General features: G+C 43.3%; 1 protein-coding gene across 2 annotated transcripts; it reads left to right on the top strand.

Annotated features, from left to right (window-relative positions):
• Positions 1-27,581, top strand: ube3c (ubiquitin protein ligase E3C). Of its 2 annotated transcripts, none has more exons than XM_056433800.1 (25): positions 1-86; positions 704-814; positions 971-1,024; positions 1,238-1,312; positions 2,032-2,178; positions 2,305-2,420; positions 2,545-2,702; positions 2,917-3,070; positions 3,966-4,186; positions 4,331-4,482; positions 5,049-5,236; positions 8,393-8,479; positions 8,565-8,722; positions 9,543-9,769; positions 12,544-12,648; positions 13,227-13,314; positions 15,660-15,757; positions 16,689-16,821; positions 18,840-19,087; positions 21,899-22,111; positions 23,805-23,993; positions 24,078-24,144; positions 24,455-24,585; positions 26,414-26,698; positions 27,395-27,581. In XM_056433800.1, exons 2-24 carry the CDS (start codon positions 749-751, stop codon positions 26,582-26,584), a joined length of 3,246 nt encoding a protein of 1,081 aa, XP_056289775.1. In that variant the 5' UTR covers positions 1-86; positions 704-748; the 3' UTR covers positions 26,585-26,698; positions 27,395-27,581. The 2 variants fall into 2 exon arrangements, with proteins under 2 accessions (XP_056289775.1, XP_056289774.1); XM_056433799.1 differs by having other exon boundaries at positions 26,414-26,839.
• Positions 27,582-27,825: the final 244 nt, after the last annotated feature.

Below are 27,825 nucleotides of genomic sequence, written 5' to 3'. Positions count from 1 at the left end.
GAAAAGAAGACTTGACGTTTGGATTAACCTAAACTGCCTTCTCAGAGTTACTGTCCCCGTCTCACTCCATAAATCAAAAGTCAAAGGTAAACGCTTCTAATTCTCAGATGAGTCTCATGTAATATGACCCGATGTCAGAAAGAAAAGGGAGAGGAATACACCCCCCGGAAAGTTAGCCTCTCCTCAGTGCTTAGCTGCTTTGCTAGCTAGCTGTAACGGCAACAAAATCAAGTTTCTCACAAATATATGAATCAGCACTGCGACACATCATCAATAAATGGTTTGGTACGTGCTTCCCCCCTAGCTTCCCCGAGTCAGATCACATAAGCGGCTCCGTTTAGCTCCTGACAGCTGCTGAGTCATTAGCTAGCTAAGTTAACCGGCTAGCTAACTATTGCAGTCAAACTGCAGCTGTCAGCCCGATAACGAGCTGAAGTTAACCTCCCGTCTTGTCCTTCAAACCTGGCTCACGTTTTCACGTTCACGACTGATCGTATCCGTCATATAAATTCCAAACAGCGAACGCAAGACACTTGCTCCCATGGTGGAAGAAACGATTAGCGCTAGCCGAAGTTAATCGCTATTAAATTGAAGCCAAAACACGAGCCGTCGGTTTATTTTTGTGTGTCATTTAATTTCAGTGTTTGCTCCGCCCTAAAATATTGACGTTATATAATGACTGCCGTTTCATTTTCTCTTTCAGAAATTCGTGGAAACCTCTGAATCAGTCAATGGGAAAAATCTAACAATGTTTAGCTTTGAGGGAGATTTCAAGACGAGACCCAATGTATCACTGGGAGGAGCGAGTAAAAAGGTAATTGGAGTGAAATGAATCGGTGGCAAAACAGTGTCGACATACCTGCTGTTCTTCACAAATAATGATTCAAATCTCTCATCCGTTCTTAAGCGATAATCATAGGGCATGTTATTGTTTTCAAGTGTCTTCAGGGTTTCTTGTGTTGCTTTTCAGGAGGAGAAAGCTTCTCTGCTGCACCGCACTCAAGAAGAAAGACGAAAAAGAGAGGTGACTAACAGGCTGCTTATTTGAAGCATGCATTGATGCTGCTTGTACAATAACACATCAGTTTTGCTATCATGTTGCGCTATAAATTTAAGTTAAATGCATGCAGCTCACAATAGTAATATTGAGTTAAATCTCAAGTTTATCTGGTATAAGTCTATTTTGGTTTCATCGTCAAAGATTGTGTGTTCTACGGTTTGTGCTTTTATTACTTAGGATGAAAGAAAACGACTGAAGAATTCCATTATCATTCAGTCCTACATACGTGGCTACCAAGACTTGAAACGACAGGTAAGTTTGCTAGCACTAGACATACCTCTTTTATACGTTTTTTTTTTATTGCCGTAAGAATCAAGTATTCAGTTTTGTAATCAGAAATTGTATCTGTATTATTAGAGGAAATGGAGGTACAAGGAAAACCACGATTTTTAGGTTGTCTTTAGTGAAACTAACATATTGGGTTTAGCTGTTGAACATTGAGTATTGTGAGCCTAAATGGACTCAACATCTGTGAGATCTGCCCACTTGATAACTTCAAATGACATTGTCTCTGCTTTCCAAATTGCAATCCTTTTCTTTCTACTTTTAGTTTATACTGTAACTGCTCTTACGTAGTGCTGTTGCACTCAATTGAGACATACTACTTTGTCGTAACAGTGCACCTTGAACTTTGACCCTCCTGCACATACTCTACATGTGCTCTGAAAAGGTTTGCGGGTCGCAAACTCCAAAATGCGACCCCGGATGCAGAAGGACATCCGGGGTTGTTGTTGCATTTGACATACTAGTTTTTGGACAAACTAAATCTTTTTCCGGCATTCTAAATAAACACAATGGTAGAATGGGTATTGAAAGCACAGTGCGTGTCAGCTCTCGCACATGAAACCCGTAACATGCAGTTGGCTTATGAAAGGTGCTTCCTGTCTCGTGATCTTGAACATGCTTTTGTGACTTAGCCTGAGTCAGTGGGTCAGTGTATCTTTCTTCTGAACTTTCACTTTTTCTTCCAGTATGCCATCCAGAGAGCCCGGTTTGACGAGTGTGCCGGCCAGACACAGGGAGGGGGAGCTCCGCGTGGCTTGGACAGTCATGTTCTTTGCCTCTTATCAAGACAACTCATATTTTTCTATCGACAAAGTGTGGATGCACATAGATTGGTGAGAATCAAATATATCTTTGAGGCTCTGCCATTGCAAGTACATTGATTGTTAAACAGATTACATTATAGTCAGAGAGGTCTAATATACATTTGACAAATGCTGTCTGTGTGTGTGTTCATACAGATATGGTTGTGCCAGAACCTGGTGAAACACAACAGTCAGTTTGTGAAACTGTTGGTGGGCCCACAAAGACAGACATGTATATTTCAGATCAAGAGGATCTTAGGCTTCTGCTGCAGGTAGAGTACCCAAAGATAACAAGAATTAATTCCTATTTTTAGCTGCTGGATGCATAAACACGTGATACCAAAGACATCTGCAGTTGTTGTCACGATCTCACCTGGACCTCTTTTTTCTCCCCAGACTCCTACAGAACTGCAAAGACGACAGTTTAAATGTGACGGTTCCTATGCGGATGCTAGAAATATTTTCTTCAGAGAAAACCTATCTTCCCATTATTCCAGATGCTAACTATGTAGCGTCATTACTCGAGCAGATTTTGCACTATATGGTACAAACAGGTAGGTCAAATATAATCAGCATCGACATTACATAAAAAAAACACACGGCTGACTATTGTCTTTTAATTGTTGCACCAATTTTACACAAACAGGAACATTTGCTGCATATTATGTTTATGTAAAGTGTGTAAGTATGTCATAAGCGGTTTATAAAGTGAGCTTGTGGCTTGACCTCCTTTGTGAATCTTTGTCTCAATCTGTGCTTTCTCCTCAGGATACTACAGGTCGCTGTATATTCTTGTGAATCACAGGCTCCCTTCCAGTCTGGAGTACAGTGACGCTCCCTCTATCCCTATGGCAAGCACACTGTTGGAGCACATCCTCAAACCTCTGCACTTTACCTACTCCTCCTGCACAACAGGCGCAAGGTACATCACCAGACTCGAGTAACCTTCAGATCAGAGTGTTAACACGGATGGTGGCAGGGACCGTTGGCTATGCAGTGTGCAGAATTCAACACCAAAATATACATGACACGTTTTATGTGAATAAAATATACAAATAATGATGTATTCTAATTAATTAGTTTCTGAAGTCTTCATTCATGGGTCAACTTTACTAAGTTCTACACCGAAAGCAAATAACCTTGTCGTGTGACCTTCCTCTGGAGGAGGCGGAAGCAAATTTCCACCATTGACTATTAATAGAGTATCACATAATAGGATGATAATAATTTAATGATCAACTTAAATTTGAAGACACTGTCCCAAATAGCTGCCTTTTTGAGTACAGAGAAAAGACAAAGGCGTGATAGCAGGAAAGGAAAGTCTTTGTCCCTTGTGAGTTCTTTAAAAAGGATCCATTAAACTGATCAGACACACAGCAGTTTTTGTCCCCTCTACTCAGTGGTCTAAGCAGTAATTGCTGCAGAGACCAATTTACAACAAGCCATAAAAGACCCCCGGACTCGCTCGCTCACCAGAGTGCAGCATATCAAGCTGTTTGCCCTCAGTTTCAGACATTCTTAATAACAAACGACAGGCGACTTCTTTTCTTCTTTGAAGAAAAGCAAGGCGGGAGTGAGAGAAACTTGTGTACACACCGACTCTCACAGCTAATTATCTGACTCGGCCCACCAGATGTGTGTGACTGGGCCACACAAAGCAGCTCTATTTGGAGACACAACATTGGAGCAGTCACACAGCAGAAAGAGCAGAGTGACGTTACAACACCCTCTCGTCTTAGCTAATTCGCGTGTGAACATTCAGTATTATGATTCATGGAATTGATTTACTTGTCTCGTGTCCGTTTGTCGTCCTCCAGGCAGTTTGTATTTGGAGCCTTTACTAAGGAGTTCATCTCTCCGCCGTTCACCGAGCAGATCTTTCACTTCTTTATCCCGGCTCTGTCGGACGTCCGTCTCTCGTTCCCATTCGAGGCCTTCCTGAGCTCCCTCCAGGTCACCATGAGCTCCTCCTCAGCAGCACAAAGCGAGGCGCCGTGGCTGTTTTACTTTGTCCTCTCGGCAGGGGAGAACTGTTTAAGTGGGTAATACCGTGTATGTGTGCACACAGGCCAATGTGTGTACTGCACAACTCGTATCTATGTGTGTGGCTCATGTGAAGTAAAACCCCTGATTGATAGAGATGAAGAGAAGACAAAATAGTAATGGTGATGTGTGTTGGCAGGCTCTCTATCAGAGGAGGGTCTCCTGCTGTACCTCCGGGCTCTGCAGACGCTCCTCCCGCTGCTGCCCGTGTCAGAGGGCAGCAGCAGGCCGGAAGTTACCAGCGACTCAGAGGACGACGATGACGCTGGCAACAATGCATCACTCAAGCAGGTACGTTGCATCAATACACATGGACATATTTTTAAAGATACAGCAACATGGAAATTTAATTTAAAGATTAGAATCAATATTAGTGGTGTTGGTAAATTGGGCACATGATCAAAACGATTAATCCCATTTTATTTTCGATTATGAAGATGAGAGAATTCCTTTTTTGCAATGATCCTCTCCTTTTTGTCTTCTCAAATGTAGTTCTTCCCTTTAATTTACAGCTGTTTAATTTGCATATGAGAGTTGTCTCATTCTTATGTTAAAAATATAACAAAAGTAAGTGTTAAGGTAATTACAATTAAAGAAGAACATTTTCTGTATGTGTAAAATATATTATATGGATGGACAATTTAAATAGAAATGTTTTCATTAAAAAGCTTCATGACCTAAATTAAGGTTGATGGTCTTGACCATTTTAATTAATTGATGAAAATGGCAAATAAATATACGAATTAACCACATTTCGCAGATAAACTAAAATGATTTTCCTAATTTTTTTACTCTGTCACAAATCATTTTCCGTTTTTCCCAGTCTTCCAACCCACATGTGTTTCCTTTTCTATCAGGATGACAGCAGAATCTCTGTGCAGCTGATCACAGAGGAGTGTGTCCACAAGCTGGACACTAAGCATCAGACTAACACCCTGCTGAACCTGGTGTGGAGGGATTCGGCCAGCGAGGAGGTTTTCACCATGATGTCATCCATCTGTCACACACTCATGGTTCAGCATCGCCTCATGGTGCCAAAAGTCAGGTACGAATACATAAAACTCATTGATACTTTTATCGGGGCAATGACAAGAACACTTTATCTAGTATATTCATCAAAAATAGCAGAGGCTGTAGGCATCCTTCTCTAATCTCAATAAAATACATTTGGTGTTTTACATTTTGTAACTGTAACCAAGGTGTGTCCCAGTGTTTCTGAAGCCAAACATGAAAACAAAAGAGGCCTTTTAAAAGAAATTCACTTTAATATCGTAACATATTACACGCCTTGTCGAGATCAGCATTGCGCTTGGAGAGCTTGTTTGCACACCTCCCTGATTGAGAGGAAAACTGTGTCTTTATGTGTTTCCGCGCTGTAAGCAGTAATATAAATAACGGTGAAGTGAGGCAGGCAGTTATCAGCGGTCCACACCCACTGGCATTTACAACCGGCAAAGGAAGCAGGGATGTCAGGAAAGCTGTCAGTTCTGGATGAGGGCAATTACCCCTTCTCAGGTTGATTACATTAGAGCCAGGATGTCAGAGGTGGTATGGGGGGGGGGGTTGGTGCATTGACTGATGGGAGGCGATCCAGACTGGGCTTCGTGGATGGTAAACCTGCTCTAGTTAATTATTAGTGGGACCAGTTGCTGCTAGTTGATTTGAATGTTCGGCGTTGGGATGCCGATGTATAAAGATTCATAACACGTTTGCAACTCTATTTCTCCCTCTTTTGAAGCTCTAGCATACACAAAACCGATGTGTATAAGGATGAGCATCAATGTGCTTCCTCAGTAATAACAAACTGAACACATGCAGCTTGAATCCAATGGTCAACAAGTAATTTTCAAGTATTACTTTCAACTGGTTGAAGAGAATATAGAATCATTTCAGTCTATATCCCCCATTCCCCTTATTTTATTTATTTTTTACGGCTTCCTCCTTCTCTTCGCTTTTACCATAAATCCTGCCCTTCGTCTTCCATCATTATTGGATACCTGTACAAAATAATTAGCTCACTGAGAAAGATTAATCACTGCGGGAGTGCACGGGATAGCTTTACAAGAGGCTAAGGGGAGCAAATTGCATCCCTGCCTTGATTTACTGCTATTACAGCACAAAAAAAAGAGAAGCTGGCCACTCGTCCAGCCAGCCCGGCACGCTGCCTTTTTTAATAAATATGTAAAATGTCTCATGAAGTTAATTTGCTTTAGAGGACAACTTAAAAAGCTGTACAACGATTCAGGACGAAACAATATTTATGATTGGTTTGCAAATTGCACTTGCCCAGGTTTGTGGCGACAGTGCAACTCCACTCTGTTTAGTGTTGCTGTAATTTCCCTTTGATAGTTTGGTTTCGACACATTGTCGCACTCCGTTGCTAACGGGGCTCGCCCGGATGAAAGTGAGCGCAGATGAGCTCCGGTCCTTCATTTGCTTTTGAACGGTAGCTGTGATTTTTGTGTTGTCGTGAGATAATGGTGTTGATCGTGTTCATACAGAAGTCTGCTAAACAAATGTGTGTTTTGGTGGGAACTCGCTCGTTGAGTCTTTTCCATATCACATCGGACTCGAGCTCCGCGGCTGTTTTTTTCCCCTTTTCTTTTATTACTATAAAATAAAATGATCGGGTTGGGATTCATCAAGCTGATTTTCACACACACACGTACACACACGTACACACACACACATGCAGAGGCAACCCCTTTTGATGTCTTGACTTTGTTTATTAGTGGTTCATTCCATGATTGAAATGGGGGTTTGGGTTCTCTCAGGCTGTAAATCAGCATGTCAGCTGGCATTTAGTGCTTTGTTTCCCATTTCAATCAAACACCCGCATCACTTGTTATGAGCCCGCTGCACGACTCCTCGCTTCTCTCCTGAGCCTTGTAGGACTGACAGATGGTGTGTGTGCTCGGCACAGGCCGTTTTTCAAGCCGTATTGAGGGTTATCTGACACTCGGCCCTCAATGCTCATTTCCATCTCAGGAGTTTTGAATGGGTTTTGGTAGATTGAATGGTGCAATGGGAATTTGAGCATTGACATAGAGATGAGAATATTCAGCAAATCTAGGATTGCCTTTAGCTCTCGCTCTACTTTCTTCTTCTCTTTCTTCTCTCCACTGACCTTTACTCCCTTCCTATCGTGAGGAAACATGACGCTGCCCTATTAAATGCAAGCATCCTTATAGGTGTCAGCACTCAGTGCGGTTACATGCAATCGAATTATTGGCTTAGTCGGACTGAAATCGATCCGTATCCTCAAAACACACACCTTCGGACTATGCGGTCGACTTGATCCGATTTACACCCCCCTATAGCTCGGTCCGATCCCAGTGATAAACTCGCTGCATGTAACTACCTGAATTTCGAACTGACTGACTTTGTGTATATTGGGATAACAGCAGATCCCAAAAGATAGCATAGTCCAATGATACCATCATGTAAACGCACTGACTGTCACTCTTAAACAAGGGTCTATTATATGCAGGGGAACTTTATTTTGCCTTTTAGCTTACTTACCACATTATTGTCACCTGTACTTAGCCTCTGTGTAAAAAGCCATGCAATTTACACACTCAGACACACACACACACACGTGAACAAAGAGCAGCTTCACACCTTGGTGCCACAGCCCATTGAGTGCGGTGAGACTATAGCTAGGTATGTGGGCCCTCCTTCGTGTTATCATGTAATTCACTGGGAGTGTGGAAGCATGCTGGCGCTGCGGGGTCACAGCGAGGGCCAGGCGTCCCCTCCTCCTCCGTCCTCCATTGTCTCGCTCCCCTTGCCATTAAGTTAAATGGGGCTCCAGCAGGAAGCCAGAGGGCTGTTTATGACCCGAGGTGGGTATCAGCAACTAGTTTACTAATGGAAGGTGCCTCGCCTAAATAAAGCTTAATGGCTCATTTAATCTCTTTTCGGCCCTCACACGGTATAAAAACGGGAGCGAAAGACGAATAACATTCTATGAGGCAAATGTTGGTTGACCTTTTGGGTGCTTTGGTTAACTGGGATAATTTAACAATCTCAACACAGCAGACAGATTGACAGAAAAGGGATTTTACTGTTCTTCCCACTAATTGTGTCATCTAATTAAAATAGCTCTCTCACTCATGTTGTCTTGTTGATGAGAGCTGCATCCTTAATCAAAATACATGTTTACATTTAATGTGCGTCTCTGCTTCTCTGTTCTCTTCAGACTCCTGTACAGTTTAGCTTTCAATGCACGTTTCCTGAGGCATCTCTGGCACCTGATCAGCTCCATGACAACAAAAATGATCACCGGGTAAGCTAATTGGAATCAGATTATTGGAAAATGTATATTTTATAGCGACAGCAATGTGACTCATGCTTTCTGCCTGCCCCATCAGCTCCATGGTGCCGCTGCTACAGCTGATCTCGCGAGGGTCTCCCATGTCGTTAGAGGACTCCAACCGCATCATTCCCCTCTTCTATCTCTTCAGCTCCCTCTTCAGCCACTCGCTCATCTCCGTGCACGACAGCGAGTTTTTCGGTCACGAAATGGAAGGTAGTTAACTCTGTCACCGGTTTAACCGGATCTTAAATGTTTGAAACACAATATTCAGAGCAGGGGCGTTGCCTCCCTACGAGTGGGCGTAACACTTCTATGACAACGCTGTGGGGTACAGTATTATCAGTGGTAACCATCACATGTGCAGTGCAGAGCAGTGGCTTTTACCGAGCCACGAGAGCACAATAGAGACTCACTTGCACTAGTGTTCACATGCACTAGTGTTCACGTGCACTAGTGTTCACGTGCACTACTGTTCACATGCACTAGTGTTCACATGCACTAGTGTTCACATGCACTACTGTTCACATGCACTACTGTTCACATGCACTAGTGTTCACATGCACTTGTGTTCACATGCACTAGTGTTCACATGCACTACTGTTCACATGCACTAGTGTTCACATGCACTACTGTTCACATGCACTAGTGTTCGGCTGGCTGTGTAAACAAATCACAGGGAGGCTTGGATTACAACACATGGAGGAAGCTCAGGACGCCATTACACCACTATATGTTTACATAGCTAATAGTTGATGATATATACTCTGAACATTGTATTTTCACTCACTTTTGAGAAATGTATCCATTGTTGGGGGATTGCTGGGCATTATGAATGTCTAATTGGGACACATCCCACTGTCGCTGGTCATCCTGTGGACACACTCATCTATCCCCTCCCATTTCCCTCATCTGTTGGTTTTAGCAAAAAAATAATAATCGGCAGTTGCTTTCAGCAGTCACACGCTGTCTTGCCGCCATGGAAATGTGAAAATCAATAGCTGTAAAAGAGTGAGGGCATTCTCCCTCTCAACAGGTCAGACACAGTCCTCCATGATGCCCTTCACGCTGACGGAGCTGGTGAGTCTGTCTCGCTGTCTGAGGGACGCGTGCCTGGGAATCATCAAGCTGGCCTACCCCGAGACCAAAACGGAGCACCGCGAGGAGTACATGGCTGCCTTCCGCAGCGTGGGTGTCAAGACAAACACTGCGGTTCAGCTGCGGATCCAGGCCGAGCAGAAACGCTGGGTACAGCTCTTCAAGGTGACGTACAAAGCTGCCCGCTTGTTACAGATGAAGGTGCATCATGTTTTTGTATATGTCAACGAAATGATGTTTGGTTAAAACGCACGGGAAACAATCTGTTTTCTTTGGGGCCCATGCTGCCCGAGGGACTTAACTGACGAATACGTTTCTAAGTTTGAGCTAGACGGAAAGCGGCCGGCGGGGGGGGGGGGGGGGGGGGGATGAGAGTTAGTTGTCTGTTGACTCTGTAAATGAAAAATATTGGATCCGAAGACATTGAACTTGTAATTGCAAACATTGCACACTTAATTTCTACTCGGGGAAACATGTTAGTGCTGTCGAGACGCAGCTTCAAAAAATGACAAACTCAGACCAAGTTTGGACTCATTTAAAACGTGCTCGTCTCATGTTTTCGGCAATGTCTTTAAATTCACCGTGGGAGGAGCGCACGTGTGTGTGTGTGTGTGTGTCTTTCTTTCCGTGCGTCCCTGTGTGCATCCTCACAGACCTTTTCAATTCAAACACACAGAGGCCTGAGGAACATTGTGCTTGGTTTCATGCAGTGCCGAACAAGGGTGCAGCATTTACAAAAAGCAGTTGGCGGACTGTGCCACACGTGTGGTCACACATGACAAACATGCAAAACAATTTGACCTACGGGGCAAAAGAACAACCTCAACTCTGCTTTCAACGGTTTACGACCAAGCTACCAGCCACGGCATCTTATTAGTGTCATGTTACCTCATGAGGATAGTCCAACATTTGTTTGATTCTGTTCTGTTGATACCTACAAACACACACCATGAGATGGGACACATTAACATTCGGGCTAATCTTTGTGAGGCCTCTGTGTGCACTGAGCCAAAGTGACTTAATGCCTTGCCTGTGTTAGTGAAAATCCAACATGTATGCATGAGCAGGCAAAGACAAGATGGAGCGCTGCCACGGAGGTCACCCAGTTGCTGTTTACACAGAAGTAATGAGGCAGAAAACAGCATTAACTTAATTCTCCGTGGCTCTTTTTCTCATTCCACACCTGCCTTTCACATCACCTGTCTCCTCTCCTCGGTTCTCTATCAAGGAAACGATATTTAAGCAACTTAGCTTCCTGACTGTTAGTGTTGGACGGAGGGATTTAAAAGTGAACACTGGTGTTCTGTGAAAGGTGGCAAATACGTGGAGAGCATGTCAAAAATGTTCATACAAAATCTGCGTGAAGGCCTCTTGTCAGCTAAAACGACCCATTAAAGAAGTGGGGAGCAGCGGAAATGCATTTTCCAAATTGAACGGCAGGATTTACAGTCTGTTTAACGCTGCTGACCCCTAACACGCTAATGTTTGGTTCGTGTCATCAGCCGTCCCTCCCCATCTTTTATCACCTCCATTGTCGAGCTATCTATTTAATTGAAAGAAGTTAATTGAATGAAAATGATCAACTAAGCTTGTATTAATATTGCTAATGGAACTTTCTTCTTGGCCATGTTTGGAGAACGATGTCACGCTGGAGTTTGGGAAAGGCCCATTAAGGCTTGCACTTAACCCGATGGGCTAATTAAGGAATGCTTATTCATTCCCAGAGTCAAGGGGTAGGCCTCCTCCAAACCCATCGCCACCCGCCTTTTACAGCGTTTTGCACTTGCCATTATTGCGGACACTGCCTCGCAGTGATTGGCCGAGATTGATTGTCGCTCTATGAAAATAGCCTGCTTTAGAGAAGAAGATTTCGATTGAAATAATTAGTATGAGGTTATTTAGCGGATGTCTGATGTCGACTCGCCATAGCAACAGCAAAGCCCATTATATCCAGTCCAAGGAGGCTCAGTAAATGTGCTGCTGGAAGCCCAATCCTGCATCGGAATCATCCTGAGAAAAGTTGATTCCTTATTGTTTACCAACAACCTATTTATTTTTGGAGAATGCATCTTCATTGATCTTTATCACACTTTTGTACAGCACCTGCAGGTCAATATATGTTCAGGAAAAAGCAAACGGGCCACTTCAGAGTCCAGAATTCTAACCTACATTAATGGTCACCTGTGCAGCTGTGAGTCTCTTCTAATCGGAAGGTCGGCTGTTCGATTCCCAGCCTCCAGTCTGCATGTTAAAGTACGTGCAAGATACTGAACTCCAAATTGCTCGACGGCTCGATGGTCATCGTGTATGTGGATTTGCATTGGTTAAGATCCAGGTTTGCATCTCGCTTGACAGCCGCCGTACGAATGGGTGTAAATAGGTGAATGTTGACATTTGGGGCAGAGCGCTTTGATTGGTCGCATGATTAAAACGTCCATTGTCTATTTACCATGCAAAAGAAATGGCATGTTTCAAAGTCACAACATTATTTCCCTTTGGAATAATGTTGTGACCCTGAGCCTTCTGCAGGCCGGTCAAGAGCCAGGCTGGTACTTGCAGCGCTGTGAACCGATGCTGCCTGATCTTTTGCATTCTCTGTCCGAGGGCTGATGTCAGCAGCAGACCTCGCCAATAATTAACAAGGCTGGACATTGAGGGACGGCACAGGTCGTTTTTCTTTTACACTCCCCATAAATGGCGCACTAATGGCTGAATTCTCAAATTGCTTTTTTTCCCTTCTGTAAGCGAAGGCACCGCGTCTTGTTGAACATCCTGAACACCGACAATCCTCTCCAGCGGTGTTGTGCTCTCTACTCCGCAAAGTACTTTAAATGTACAATTCTACACCTTACAGTGAAGGGGATTGTGTGTGGCTATAATTGCTTGAGTTTGAACTGTTAATGTGATGTGTGCCTGTTTGTGTTTGATCTGCTACGCAGGTCATCACTAACCTGGTGAAGATGGTGAAAGCTCGCGACATTAGACGACCCTTCTGTCCGTCAGGTCACTGGCTCTCTGGGGAGGTCAACATCTGCGCAGATAAGGTAACCGACTGTCATCACAGCTGTTTAGATTTTGAATTTCTTCATTGTTAGATGTGCTGTTATGTCAAATTTAAAACAAGTAAAAACATGATAATCTCGAGCTGCATTCACAAAGCTTCCAGATATGAGTTTAGCACAGTGGTTAAATATTCAAAGAATTATGGCTTTCCTGTTGATTTCCCCCGAGAATAAGATTAAATCCAAGTTAGGATAAAAGTTGTTCACATTTCTCATTAGTCCTGAAGAGGCAACAGCTGTTTAGAGGAAGGAGGAGGTCTTTTAAGTAAATAGAGGGGTGGGACAGACATTCATTGGTTAGCTGTCCAGTTTACATTTTCAATCTATACAACACCTATTAAATAAGTAAAATAGTAGATCACACAGATTAAAACCAGAACAGAACCATCTATATAAATTAAAATATGAATACATATGAACAATATGAATTCGCAGGGAAGTAAGCTCAGGTCCAGAAGCAACAACTGACAAATGGAAAAGTTCATGAAAAGGAGGCTGGAGGATATTCAGAGCTTTGGCAGGAATTTATTGAAATTCCTATGATCTTATTTTCTTTTCAGGTCACTCAGCTGTACGTCCCCTCTGCGCGACACGTGTGGAGGACACGCAGGATGGGTCGCATTGGGCCACTTCAGTCGACACTTGATGGTAGTGTAACCTGTTGATTGTTTTGATCTGTGATCTTGAAAAGTAATTCCTGAAGAAAAAAAACCTGTGGTTCTATGAGTAGCTTACTACTATTTGAGTGAAAAAGTTAATGTTTTTGTGTTAAAGTGTGCAAGGAATGAACACAAGAATGTCATGAAAACATTTGAAAACCGGATGACATCTGTCTTTTTAAAAGCAAGGAGAGGACAATCATTTATGTCTTAGAATAGACTCGTTCAATCATTAATGAATCAACCAAACTACAATGTATGCATTTTATACAGGGCAGTGGAATTTAAAGTACTTCCTAAATGACTGAGAAGCTGAATATAAGACATAAACAAGTGTGCACCGGGAAAACAACATAAAAGAAAAAACACAATTTCAACATTTTGACACAATGCATGCATTCTCAACCTCTAATACATAGGCAAGATATATAATACAAGTAATAGCAGTAAAACAGTGGAAAAAAACCGACGTTAATAAAATAACAATAACATTTAATTATACTAAACAATTTAAATAAGTGAAGAAAATTAATGTTGTGTTATCCAAAACGTCATACTGGTGTACAGCACGGAGCTCCTCCGTTGGCAGTGAATGAAAATGTAGAATAATACACAGTAATGCATGTGTCAGACTGATGTATAGTCCAGGAAATTATCCTAATTGCTGTCCAAAGTCACCTTCTCCATGTTTGCGTTTCATATTCTATGGAGCTGTGCGTTGATATTATTAGTCTATCTATAGTAAATGGAATGAAGCTGTTAGGGTGCAAATTGAACTGTCCTTCGGTGTCCCACTAGAACATCATTCTCTCCTAATAAGTGATCATGTATTTTTTTTGCTGAAAAAACCCTGATGATGTAAAGATGTCTTTCACAGCACCTCACAGGGATAGCAAAAAAACATCCTCAGAAAAGTAATTCGCCTTCCCTGTTTCAACAAAGATATATTACCACATGTTCTCTTCATTGCCTCAATTAGGCACTGAGAGGAAAATACAGTGACGCAGGCAGGGCTTCATCCCAGGTTTCTGTGAAGCATGGTGTGAAAACAAGCTGATAACAATGTGTGTATGATCTCCCTAATCCCACTCAGAGGATGTATGGGACGAATTCAATTAGTGTGAAAGTACCTGATGAACTCAGCCACATCTGGTCCATGTGTTTGTCTGGCCTTTTCTCATTTCCTTAAATGGACAGGCCCAGGGCTGATGAATGAGCAACGTATTGACCACTCCGAGGCCATATTTCTCCTCAACGATGGAAACCTGATGGGAAAATGCAGATCAGATTGACTAATTGAGCAGAATAATTGAGCTGCGGTGGACGCAAAGTGAGGAGGGTGAAGAGCGGTTTAGCTATTGTCGCTATTTTAGTTTTGTGGGCTAAACTGTAAACGCAGAGTTTAATACAGAAACAAACATCAGCATAATGGGTACAGGCCGGCAGGCGGATGGCAGCTGACTGTTGGGTTAATTAACGGGGTGTAAAATGGAAATGTCTTTAATGGCTGGCCTGTGACCGGTGGACTGGGTCTTACTTACAGAGCTTAGCAGTGCGGAGGGTAATGATACTGCTAGAGGAGTGTTACACACCCCTGACGTTGGGAAGCATCCTCCAGATAAAGTTTCCCAGAGCAAGGCTGTTTATTCCTGTACACTTGTAGTTGAACCTGACCTTTGAACCCAATTATGATAAGAGCCCAGTAGCCAAGAGAAAACAGTTATTTTCCTATTAAATAACATTTATTTTCTATGATGGAACCATCATGTTCACCATGTTTTTTTGGAAGTAGTCATTAATACTTTAATAATAAGCGCATTAAAAAAATCCTCAGATAACTGTTAAAAACTGAAGTCAGGGATGACGTATTTTTGTAGGCGTTGCAACCCCTGAAGGTTGTTGTTCAATTGCTCGAAGTAAAAAGCTAGCTAGGCTATAAATTAACTACACCATGGTCACATTTAGCCGCTTCTTAGCAACCGCCTTTTGAACACAAGTTTCAACGTTATCATAGCGCAAAGTCCCCGGAACTAAAAAAAACATTGACTGAGATGAATTTCTGTGTTTTAGGACTAATTTTTTCATCACTCTATTATTTTCTGTAATGCAATTAAAAACAAAATGACATGCATTCTGGATTCATTACAAATCAACTGAAATATTGCAAGCCTTTTATTCTTTTAATATTTAATAATTTTATAATTGCATTACAGAAAAAAAAGAACTTTATATAATCTTTCAATAATTGTCTGTGAAGTCACTCTATTGCATGTTGGGCAGACGAGGCCGACGGATCGGGAAACGCTCTGACGTGTTGAATTGTTCCTTCCGCAGTTGGTTTAGAGCCTCCACAGCTGTCGGTGTCTGAAGAGAGACATCTGGCCATCCTCACAGAGCTCCCTTTTGTGGTTCCCTTCGAGGAGCGAGTCAAGGTAATGCGCCACAGTCCTGCACGCAACCACAACAACAACAACACAGGTTTTGTGTGCTGCATTGGGACTGAATATTTCAGGGCCCTCCTAAGAATTCTGTTTTTTCAGAATGAGTTTTCAGATCGAAGCGTGTTATCGACATTCTGTACGTGCTAAGAAATGCATAGAATTATACAAACAAATCGCAGATAACACATAGTCATTAATATGAATTTAATAGTTATTCAAGTGCTGTGTGTTGTGTGTAGAGAGGCCGTGTTCCGGTGCGGCGCTGTCCCGGGTACTGAAACGCAGCGAAGGAGACAGACTGGTCTTTTATTTTATATCTCGACATAGGCTGCCGTCTATTCATTTATTCATTTGTTTAGAAGGCTACGTGTGAACAAATTACTTTTATGGACTGTTGCTTGTAATTAGTTTGATATGAGCACATATTAAGGCTATTTTCTTCTGATTCACTCACATTGTAGTCCTAATTTGACAATTCAATAGCAAATTTAAGTACAATTTAAAAAAAATAGCGATTGCAAGTTTGATGATGCCATGAAGAATTATCCAGAGGATGGTGAGCAAACTTCCACCTGGTATCTAGTCAGATGCGTGGACACTGGTACAGATATTGTCCTTATGCTTTTGTTTTTCTGGCTGAATTGTGTCTTATACCCACTTTGATCTTACTTGTCTTTGCTTAGTGGTGCCTTTTTTTCTTTTGGAAAGTTTATTTCAGGTTTTTTTTTTTGGATCAGCAATCTTTTTTAAACCCTTTTCCCACCTAATTTCTGTCCTCTTTGGCTCTAAGCTAGTAACACGAACGCTGATCAAAGACAAAGCATGCGTGATATATAGTTCAATCCATACTCAGAATTAAACATTTTTACAACTCACAGGATTTGTCACTGACCCTGCCACCGGGCTAACACCTGTCTTGTAGATCTTCCAGAGGTTAATCTACGCCGACAAACGGGACGTGCAGGGGGACGGGCCGTTCCCCGACGGCATCAGTGTCACCATCAGACGCAACTACATCTATGAAGACGCCTACGATAAACTCTCTCCAGAAAACGGTACGGCTTGCATCACACTTTTTAATTAAATGCTTTTTGACATGTGCCGTATGTGTTCTGTCAAACACCTCACGTATTGGACACGGCAAACAATTCACACGTCATGGCCAATACACTTGACATGTTGTCGCAGTGGCTGTGGTATTTCCTTAATTTATTTTCAAGATGACCTGTACAAGAGGAGAGAAGGCACGGAGTACCAGATGTTGACTCTGTCGCTGATCCGCTCCTTATGCTTTATACAATCTTAAAGGTTCCCGTTAGCATTAAATATGAAGGTTAGCTCTCTCCTTGCGCAGTATTGAATTTCGGTAAAGCATAATTGTGATTCCGATTATTATAATGGACCACATAAAAGCAGAATCAATTATTTTAAGTCACCTCTTTTGTGTTTGAATTTGAAAGGGCACTTCGGTGGGGGCAATCTGATTAAAAAGAGTAGTAGGAGACCTGGGCTGAAGACATGATCTATATCATTTATGTGTCTATAAGTTATAGCTGCCTTGATTTATCACTGTACATTAATTATTCTGAAAGATGACCTCTTATAGAATTTGATTTGAATATTCTGCAGGTCAAGAAAGAGCTTCCTTGCTCGATGTTTGTTTTGCTAAACCAGGGGATACACTAGATTGAAATGGGATTGGAATTCTATTTTTACATTTTTCATCCATTTTTCTGTATTTACAGGAATGATCAGATTATTAGATCAATACATTGGAGTTCAAAATGTTAATTCTGAATTGTACAATCAATCAACTGGATAACATCGAGGCAGTGATGGTACAAAAATAAAGGGAGATCAAACCAGAAAATATCTGCAGATAATACCAAATGATGTAGAATAGATTAGATTAGATTAGATAAAAATAATCCTTTATTAGTCCCACAGTGGGGACATTTCAGGATCACAGCAGCGGGTGCACATTAGAGCATTAATAGAAAATAAAAAAATAAAACACTATAACAATACTAATACTAAAATACTAAATATACAGAGGAAACAAAATATATACACAAGGCAGTGACCAGAGTGAATTTCCAGCAGGTTAAAGTGTATATGGTAAAATGTTAACCAACCTTTAGTGATTTAGCATCAAAGTTGTTTTTCTTGTTCTTGTTTCAGTCTTTTTTGCCAGCATCAGTCAGTCAGCCGCACTGCTTCTCTCGCTGGACAGATTCTCAAACTCAAGTGGAATTTCTGTTGAATAAAAAAGTTGAAAATGCTGTTAAAACTACGCATGTCAAATAAATATCAGACTTTGTCATCTTTCTGTTGTTATCACATTAAGACACATATACAATTGCAAAAGGGAAGTGTTAAACTAAAACGAGTTTAAAGTAAAGATTTCTCATTGGCCAGATTTAATTGATTTGTTAAACAATGCTACAGCTGTAACTTGAGGTCTTGCAAATATTATTTAAATGAAGGATCAGTTGATAAAACCTGAGGTTAATTTTTACAGGGATTTACACTAGATGCGGCATCCTAAATGAAAAAAGGCAACATACATGTAGGTTAAACGGTAGTTATACTACATACTCATTTATTTATACATATATATATATATATATATATATATATGAATTGTGTGATAACATTTGTGTTTTTGATTATTTTTCAATTTTACAATACTCTGAACTGATGTGATTTCCATTAAAACATGTTTCTTACTTTCCTAAATATAATAATGTCAGACACCCATTTAAGTGAGTAGCTTTAAGATTTCAAATGGATGTGATTTATTTTCAAAAGGTCAAATGAACCTGAGTTTGTGTCCAAGCCTGTAAAATGTGAGGATGAGATTAGAACCACGAGAGACTGGGGAGGTAACCATCAACTATTAGACCTAATTCTCTTGCTCTACAATGGATCTGAAGTAAAGAAGGAAAATCCCAAAGGTCTTGGTCGTAAAGTTGCTTTTTATTGTGACCATTAACTTGATTGGATGATGTATATTTTGTCTCTTTTGTTTGTTGTACCTCCATAAATCCCTCCTCATGCTCTGTGTCATTAGAACCCGACCTGAAGAAAAGGGTTCGGGTCCATCTGCTTAACGCTCACGGTCTGGACGAGGCCGGCATCGACGGCGGCGGCATCTTCCGCGAGTTCCTCAACGAGCTCCTGAAGTCGGGCTTCAATCCTAACCAGGGCTTCTTCAAGACGACCAACGACAGCCTGCTGTACGCCAACCCCGCGGCAGAGATGCTGGTCGGAGACTCCTTCACGAGGCATTACTACTTCCTGGGCAGGATCCTCGGAAAGGTGAGCCTCCAAAACAAACTCTCTCGATGAGTTCAGCTATTCCCATGTCCTTTTTGTAACAACCTTAAAATCCCCCAAACAAGGAAGAATATCTGAAGATTCAATTGGTAAAAATATAGAGAGAAATAAGGAAATTGTGAGATTTAGTCACAGACTGCCTGGATTTCATAGATAATACGTCATTTAAAATCATTAGCAGTCTGTGTCAAGGTTGCTCTCGCTGCTTATATTTATTTAGAAGTTTTTTTAGTGTTTGTTCTTGAAACTGACAATGTTTAGCGGAATTGCCGTCATTTGTTTCTTGGGGTCCAAACTTTTAACCCGGCACTCTTGCGAGCTTCGTTTTCATCAATTAGCCCCGTGCATAATCTGTTGACGGCATTGTTTTTCTGTCGCTTCCTTCCTCCGATGGCACTATTTATTAGGGCCTAATGTTTCTAAATCATCCTTAATGCATGTGGTAGTGATTGTTTATCACGATGCCTCCCTCTCGGGAGAGGGGGGGGGGGGGGCGCTATCATCTAAACCCGAAGAAGAATTGCCTCATGACAAGCGGTCGCCTCTCAATTAGGGCTTCCATTAGCCGATGATTCCTACCTCTTGTTTGTGTAGTGATTGCATTTGGCCGGCACTAAATCAGTGAGCCCACACAGACAGGACATAAATAAGCGTTCAAAGCATGTGGTAATAGCATTTTGATCTGTTTTACAGTCGGGAACGTCCAGGTCTCTTCACTGTTGCTCGGTCCGAAATGGTCTGGTCCACTTATCAGCGAATCGTAACTTCCTCCTCCTCCTCCTCCTCCTCCTCCTCCTCCTTCTCCTGTATTCTTTACAGTGATTCTTTAAAGTGACAAATGATCAATCAGCAGCTGGAAGCTCTCCGCCTCCACTCCCTAGATGTTGTGCTCTTAATAGCTAATGGTTCAGGCAATTAAGAAAGGGGAAATTAATTTGAATTTGACTTTCAATTAACCCTACCTTAAGTTCCTCTTTCCCCATAAAAATGGACGTTGGAATGGCCATCTGAGAGGTGTATTGATATTTGTTTAGTGCCGCTGTAGCCTGGATAAAAGGCGGCCGCGTTTATATAGATTGGGATTGCATCACCATGCCGCAGTGTGCACAGTGCACAGCGTGGCTCAAAGGACACGGGAGATTAATATTGTTAATTAATGTCCGAGGCGTGCCATTGTTGTGGAGGTGATGTATTACAGGCAGGAGTGGCTTGTCTAGGGTACTCACTGAAATGGGATTGAACATCAGAATAGAGGCCGGTCATCATCCTTCTTCCTCACTTGTCCACCCACCTGTCAAGCAGAAAGATTTAAGCCACAAATGGTGAAACGTGAAAACAGGTTTCTTTGCTCCTTGTGGTTCCATCCCTCCCAGACTTCAGACCGAAGAGTTCATTTATTCCTGATTGGAGTGTTTGCTGACACGGCCATGTCTAAATAGCATTCCTCATTATGTATGATGACCGGCAGGAGGTTCTCTTTGTGCCTCATTCGTCTCTCGTTAGTACAAAACCTCCAACCTCATCAGCAGTGGCCTCCACTCGGTAAACCGCGAGGGTGAGGAAAGTTTCATCTTCATCCTCCTCCTCCTCATCCTCCTGCCTTACTCGGCATACTGCTGCAGTGTCCTCTCTCTGATCTCCAGCGGCTGATAGTTTCCTTTCGAGGTGTGAGGTTGGCACCCCGTATTAAGAGATGCGCTTCAATGGCATTATAATTTTATTGATTCTTAATGCTGTAAATAAAGGAATATATTTGGCAGCTAACAGAATGCACCTGCAATATCGTTGGCATTTATTCCACCTGATGGTGCCGTGATCCGCTTTAATTGCGTTGCCACTGCACTCACTTATATTAAAAGGCCCGGGCCATAAGAATTAATTCAGTCATTTTGGCACAATTTCTGGCAATAAACACTCATAAATAAAGTGTGTGGCATTGAAAAAATAAGGCTACAGGTTTTTCCCATATACTTAATGCTGCCTCTTCCCGGCATAAGTGTTATTGATAGGTTTCAAGGGGCCACGCGGCGCATATGGTCTGAAACGAGCACCGGCCAAGAGAGAAAATACTAAGTGGATTATTTTGCATAAAAAATAGACAATGTTTGAAGTTGGGCAATTAACCCGTGTTTAGAAAATAGCCGTGATTTATGCGAGCCTGTGGGTTTAAGATGCATGCATTATGGAAATCCTCTAGATTTATAATCCATTTAGCTGATGTGGTCAGGGTTTTTAGCGCGATCATTTATAAAGACCCGTATATTTTAACGCCTCCACGGGGCTCTTTTTCCGACTATTCCAGTACATTAGCTTTGGGTTTTATGAGTCACCTGCCCAGCTGTGGTTCTTAATGGCGTCGGAGGTCAAGGTGAGAATTGGCATTTATAAAGTTTGAGGCCGGTGGAACCAAAGCCCGCGAGTTTTAGATGGATTGTGTTTTCTGTTTTGCTCCCAGTCCCTGTGATGGGACCATATTGACTTATCTTATCGCTTGATTCTCCAACATGAGATTAGTCGGCAAATATAATGTTGTATAATGTATGTTGCAATCAGATTTTTGAATATGTACTTAATAATGAAATGCTTGCCACTTGATGCGGTCCACTTAGTTATCTTGGTTATTTAATCATGTTTTATTCAGTGACACCCCAGCAATAAACAATCGCTGTAGTTAATTCTCCCAGCATTTCCTCATTTGCTCTGATTGACTGATGCTCAGCGGGGAATTTACACAAATTAAGTGCATCCTCGTCCGGCAGTTGTCCTCCAGTTGACAGCCACACTTTTCTCCAGGCGCTGTACGAGAACATGCTGGTGGAGTTGCCTTTCGCCAGTTTCTTCCTGTCCAAGCTGCTGGGAACCAGCGCCGAGGTGGACATCCACCACCTGGCATCGTTGGACCCGGAGATGTACCGCAACCTACTCTTCCTCAAGAGCTACGAGGGCGACGTGGAGGAGCTGGGCCTCAACTTCACTGTGGTCAACAACGATCTGGGAGAGGCTCAGGTGACCAGGGTCGGGGGGCGGGGTGGGATGGCGCTGGATAAATGATTTACGCGTTCGTTTCTATTTTTTTTCCCATCTCTATTTCTCCCCACCAGTCAGAACATCGCACTCGGCCATCTTTCCCTTCCTCCTGTTTCGTTCCTCTTTGTCGCGTTAATAATTCATTTCCCTCGCGATGAGCCACTTTTCAGCCCCGGGAGAGATAAAGCACGTCGCCGCGGTCGCTCTCAGCTTGTGCCGCGGCGCAGGGAACACAGCGGCTCTGTTGACCTTGCCACCTGGCATCCTCCCTCCTCCCCCCTGAAATGATGTCAGAACACGCCTGACAGAAGCGGCGAGCTGCTCTTAAGCACGTCCCCTCCAAAGCTCAAGGCTGCGGAGACGAGCCGCCGGCAGCACTCTGGGTCACCTGGGGCCCGGACCGGCACTCTACCCCGGAGACCCTGTTTGCTCAGGGCCGTATTGGCTCTTCTCAAACAACACCTGAAACGGCCGAGTTACAATGTAGCCCTCCTGGCCGCAAGTAGGGCATTACAAACACGATAGGGAAAACAATTTGTGAAAGATTAGGCACACACCCGGGAGCCGTCTGCCCTGCATTTGCCCTCGTGAGATAGCCAGCGCAAGCAAGATAAGGACGGTAATTATCTTACATTAGCACATAATCAGAATCCACCATGGGGGGGGGGGGAGGAAAATAAAAGGCTGAAAATGATCACCCGTCAACATCCTGTACGTAGCATTCAGGGGTTGGACAAAATATGGAACGCCTTACTTTATAATGCAATCTGATTTTTAATATCGCTGGATTGAACACCTTTGTGAGGCTTATCAATCTGTTATTGTCCAGACTGCGTCAGAGAGCTTGTTGCCATCGCTGTTGTGAATTTTGACTGCAGTTCGTTCTGTTTAACAAACACCGTGTTCATTGTCTGTGACGGTCGACGTGCTTCGGTCCCGTTTATCAAAAACGTTTTGCCTTTTAGAAATATACAGAAAGGCAGCGAGTAGATCATGAGGCTCGGCAGACTGGATTATTACTTTAACGCTTTATTGGACTGAAAAAAGTAACCCTTTTCATCTTATAATAAACTGTTACTAACTCCCAGGTGTACAACTGAGTAGTTTAGTTCTTAAAGCACAGTATCGCATATGATGCGGGAACATTTCTCCAGAAAACGGATGGTTTTGTCCCCTTGCAGCCGCGATGCGGTCGTCACACGGCCAGCTTTATGAACAGAGATGAGCACATCATATCAAGTGCTAACTGCTCTATAGCTAATGAAAGGAGAACTTGAGGCCAAATGGTTATTGGACCAGATGTTCATTGGATGTGCTATATTGAGACACACTGAACTGTACTTAACCACACACACATCCGCTCACATTGAGCCATACCTTTAATCAGAGTGCTGTTGGAAAACATTTTAATTGCCTTTCTGTGATTGAATGTAATCCACCTGGCACAATTAAAGCACTTTGTTTGTTTGTTGGTAATCTGGCACCCTTGGCAGACACAATAATAAACACACGATGATCTGCATAGAGAGTATGCAGTGCGGCTGACTAACAGTCGTATTACTCCGGGACCATCAGCCGTGTATTATTTAAATATCACTAAGCCACACTGTGAAATACAGGAACTAAACTGAGGGGAGGCTTCTAAAAGCGTGGAGCCTTTTTTTTGACGCAGGTGGTCGAGCTGAAGCTGGGAGGCAAAGACATTCCTGTGACCACCGCCAACCGGATAGCCTACATCCACTTGGTGGCCGACTACAGGCTGAACAAGCAGATCCGGCCTCACTGCCTGGCCTTCAGACAGGGCATCGCCAACGTGGTCAACCTGGAGTGGCTGCGCATGTTTGACCAGCAGGAGATCCAGGTACACCGTCCATCAACTTGACTCGTACAACGTTTCTGCAGAGTTCTCCCGCCTGTTTTTTTTAATACATAATTATCTATGTAGGTGCTGATATCTGGGGCTCTTGTGTCAATTTGTCTTGATGACCTGAAGAATTTCACAAACTACTCAGGTAGGTGCTGATGTTAAAAATAATTGCTGTATGTTGACGTTTCAACTTCCTATAGTCCCTTATAGGGGTACACCAGATACTTTTAGTGCCTATATTCTCAAGCTCCAAAAACCCTAAATCCTACACTCCCCACATAACTCTCTTTTTTAGACCCTCCATGCTTTACAAATCCCCATGTCCTTAAAATCCGACACCTCCGGTGGAACAGACGTTTAACAAAGAGCTGGCAGACCGAGCTGGAGTCCCTTCACTTCACAGACATGATGCTGGGTAGACTAATATCGTTTTTCTTCATTGTGATCTCCTTTAGGCGGGTACTCTGCCACTCACCCAGTCATCCTGATCTTTTGGGAAGTGGTCGATGGCTTCACAGACGAGGAGAAGCGTAAGCTGCTGAGGTTTGTCACCAGCTGCTCCAGACCTCCCCTGCTCGGATTTAAGGTGAGGTTTTACCAGACGCTCACTCCATCCTTTCTTCCCCCGATACTTACTCGGCAGATGTTGTACTCCCTGTACCCTCCATTATTGGCAGGTTTTCCAAGCTCAAGAGAAGGGAGTGTTCCTTCTTAACGGGGTTGTAGTGAAAATACCTGAACTGATAACAGCCCTCAAAACGATCATTTTCAAATTAGGCGGCGATAAGACCGAGCCACTGTGGTGAGCTCTTATCTCCACTTCCACTGTTGTGAAATTTGGGAATAGATATGTCACTCTTGCCTGTCTTCAAACTTGAGAGCCCTGAGACACGCTTATCAACTCGATTACTATTGATCAAAACAGAACGAGGGTTCGGCTGTAGCCTACTTGAAACATACTATTGAGAACATATTCGCTGACATGCACGTGATGAACACAGTTTGTTTTTCTTCTTTTTTTCTTCCATCGCAGACTTTTTTTTTGCCTTAGGCGCTCGGGATTTGTCATAGGCGTTCGGGAAAACGGCTTCGGCGCGCGCCCAAATTTTCTCTATGCAGGAAAAACCCTGGCTCAGAACTCGGTGGCACGTTGAACGTTTCAACTCTTGCCTTCTGTGTGACATGGCAGAAAGCGGCCGATTCATCTAAAACGACTACACAAGGGAACGATATCCCCGCACGTCTAAACATTGTTTCGGCCGTGCTGAATCATTATTGCGCCTATTTCTGAAATGATTTCCTAATAGGAAGCCGTTTCCCTGACTTGATTTGCGGTACACTTAGGTAGTTTGAGAAGGGGGGGCGGGGACAGAAAGTGTTGCTCGGGCCATTAAAGAGTTTTTATGCGTCTTACTCCATCTAACCAGAAGCTGTAATCATCATATGATTGGTTTGAGGACTCTTTATGACTGTCATTAGTTAAGAAAACCTAATTGCAGTTCTGCAGTCGACCAAGGGAACAAAACTCTCCTTAAAAATCCTTTGCAGTACTTTGTTTCAGGGTTTGAGAGTTGCCTTCCCATCTCATTTAATCAATTTGTCTTTGGCCCGTGTGTAGATCCCCCCCCCCCCCCCCATTCCTCGCCTCTTCTCTGGGCAGGCTAGGGCGGTAATTCGTGGGGGAGCGGCCCCTGACCCGGCCCTCAGCCTCAGCCAGCTAAGCCTTAATTAGCTGTCGTGAAAACGGCCCAGGATTCATTAGAGGAGAAATAGCTCTGTCAGGAGAAGCCATTTAAAAAAGATGATGGAAACTCTCCTTTTTTCCAAAATGATAGCCGCGGTAATGGCGCTTTCTCAATAAGCAACGATAGTTTAATACGGTAATTGTCAGAGGAATGGGGGTCATTTCGGCGAAGCCCCTGAAGAGCCATTTAATCGGGGCGAGTACGGCCGCGAACTTTAAATCGCAGGACGAAATCGGGGTGGAGGAGTTTATCTTGTCAGCCCGGCTCGTGATGGAAACGGTCAGTCTGCAGATGAGGTGGCCTCATCACAAGGACGCTTAAAAGAAATGCCAGATGGACAACATGAAATGACCATTCTCTCAGCGTCTCATCCGAGGGTCACGCTGCGGGCCCGTTTCCCACTCAGTACCTTTCAAGCGCTAACCTGATTTCCCAAATTTATATTTGCTCTGTATTAGCTGAGCGCTTAATGGCTCTCTTTTAACATTCATCCCCTGGTGGAAGGTGACATTTATTGCCTCATCTGGATTGCTTCGGCCGCTGCGATCGTCACACGGACACAAGTTGACGCGCGCCTCATCATTTATCCGCTTCTAAATGCCTCTCGGTTTCCCTGTGGCCGCCGTCGATTTGTCGGGGCGCTTATTAACCGCTTCCGTTTGCACACAGGAGCTTTACCCGGCCTTCTGCATCCACAACGGCGGCGACGACCTGGCGCGCCTGCCCACCGCCAGCACGTGCATGAACCTGCTCAAGCTCCCGGAGTTCTGCGACCAGCACCTGATGAGGAACAAGCTGTTGTACGCCATCGAGTCCTCCGCCGGCTTCGAGCTGAGCTGAGGAGGGGCCGCCGCGGGCTCCTCTGGCCCCGAATCCACGGACTCGCCGCCACACGAGTGGCTTGGGAGAAAAAGACTCACAAAAAGGAAAAAAAAGAAAGAAAAGAGAGAGAGAGTAGGGAAACAAACGATGCACTGACCTGCCTGATTTACTGTGTTTGTGTGTGTTTACGTGTGTGTGTGTGTGTGAGCGTGCCAAGCCGAGGAAATGATCACACACAGACTGAAGCAAAAAGGAGTGCAGAGATGAAGCGGGGTATGAAGCCTTTTTTTTTTTTTTTTTTTTTTTTTTAAATCCTTGTTGCTTTTAAGTAATTTAACTGTTTTATCACAGCGATGGGGGATGGATTAAGCCGGACACGTGCTGAGACATGAGTAGCAGCTGCTCTCTTGTGTAATGTTCACCAAAGATTTAGTGGCATCGCATAAAAAGGCAATATAACGGCAGAGGGACTCTAAAGTCACCGTTGTGGTGTGCCAAGGGCTGCAGGGGTGGAGGGGCTTTTGTGTTTTGCCAATCATGTAGAGGTCATCTATACTCCAGATTTTGCGATTTCTGCTATGATTATTATCACGAGTAATAACCGTTGTGTCCGATAAACCATACCGCAACACACGCACGTGCACACCCACACACACAGACACACACACGCACACACGCCATCTGAAGTGTGGAAATGGCTCATATTGCTGGACTAAATTTGAGGAAAGTAGGATATGATTATGGATTTGTGAATATGTATATGTTTACAACTGCTCTTGTATTATTCATTTATTCAGTATTTGTACAGGTTTGTTTTTCTTTTCTTAGTGCGCTGAATGGAGGCCTCGCGTTTTCACACATGCTCGCTAAAGGTGAACAATCTCTTCCCCGGTCAGCAGCCTGAGGTTTGCTCTTTGGGAGCGACAGCCATGTCACGTTGATGACGCAACATGATCAGTGTACCAACGGGGTGAAAACAGGAGTGTATGGAAATAAACCCACTTTTCTTTTTGCATTTTCCTTCCATAAGTATCTTTTTCTTGTTGCTTGTAATTTACAGTAATGACCGAGACATAAAACAGTGCTTTGTGGGGAAATCTCCTGAGTTTTATGGCCTCTGACATATAATGAAAGAAACATCCAGTTAAGAAACACTGAGCAGAGGTATTCTGGCCTTGAGATGCATTATCGGCCTGAGCACAAATTAAGATTGTGTGCGTTTGGCATAAATCTGCCTGCCCTCTGATGCAGCAGCCCAG

This window comes from Pseudoliparis swirei, chromosome 16 (assembly GCF_029220125.1).
Source record: "Pseudoliparis swirei isolate HS2019 ecotype Mariana Trench chromosome 16, NWPU_hadal_v1, whole genome shotgun sequence".
NCBI lineage: Eukaryota > Metazoa > Chordata > Actinopteri > Perciformes > Liparidae > Pseudoliparis > Pseudoliparis swirei.
This window is presented reverse-complemented; position numbering and strand designations above follow the sequence as displayed.

Excerpts from the sequence above, each read along its gene's own strand:
- ube3c (XM_056433800.1), top strand. The coding sequence starts at position 749 with ATGTTTAGCTTTGAGGGAGATTTCAAGACGAGACCCAATGTATCACTG. Across the intron at positions 3,071-3,965 it reads TCCTGCACAACAGGCGCAAG|GCAGTTTGTATTTGGAGCCT; the intron begins GTACATCACCAG and ends GTCGTCCTCCAG. Across the intron at positions 13,315-15,659 it reads ACTTCAGTCGACACTTGATG|TTGGTTTAGAGCCTCCACAG; the intron begins GTAGTGTAACCT and ends TTCCTTCCGCAG.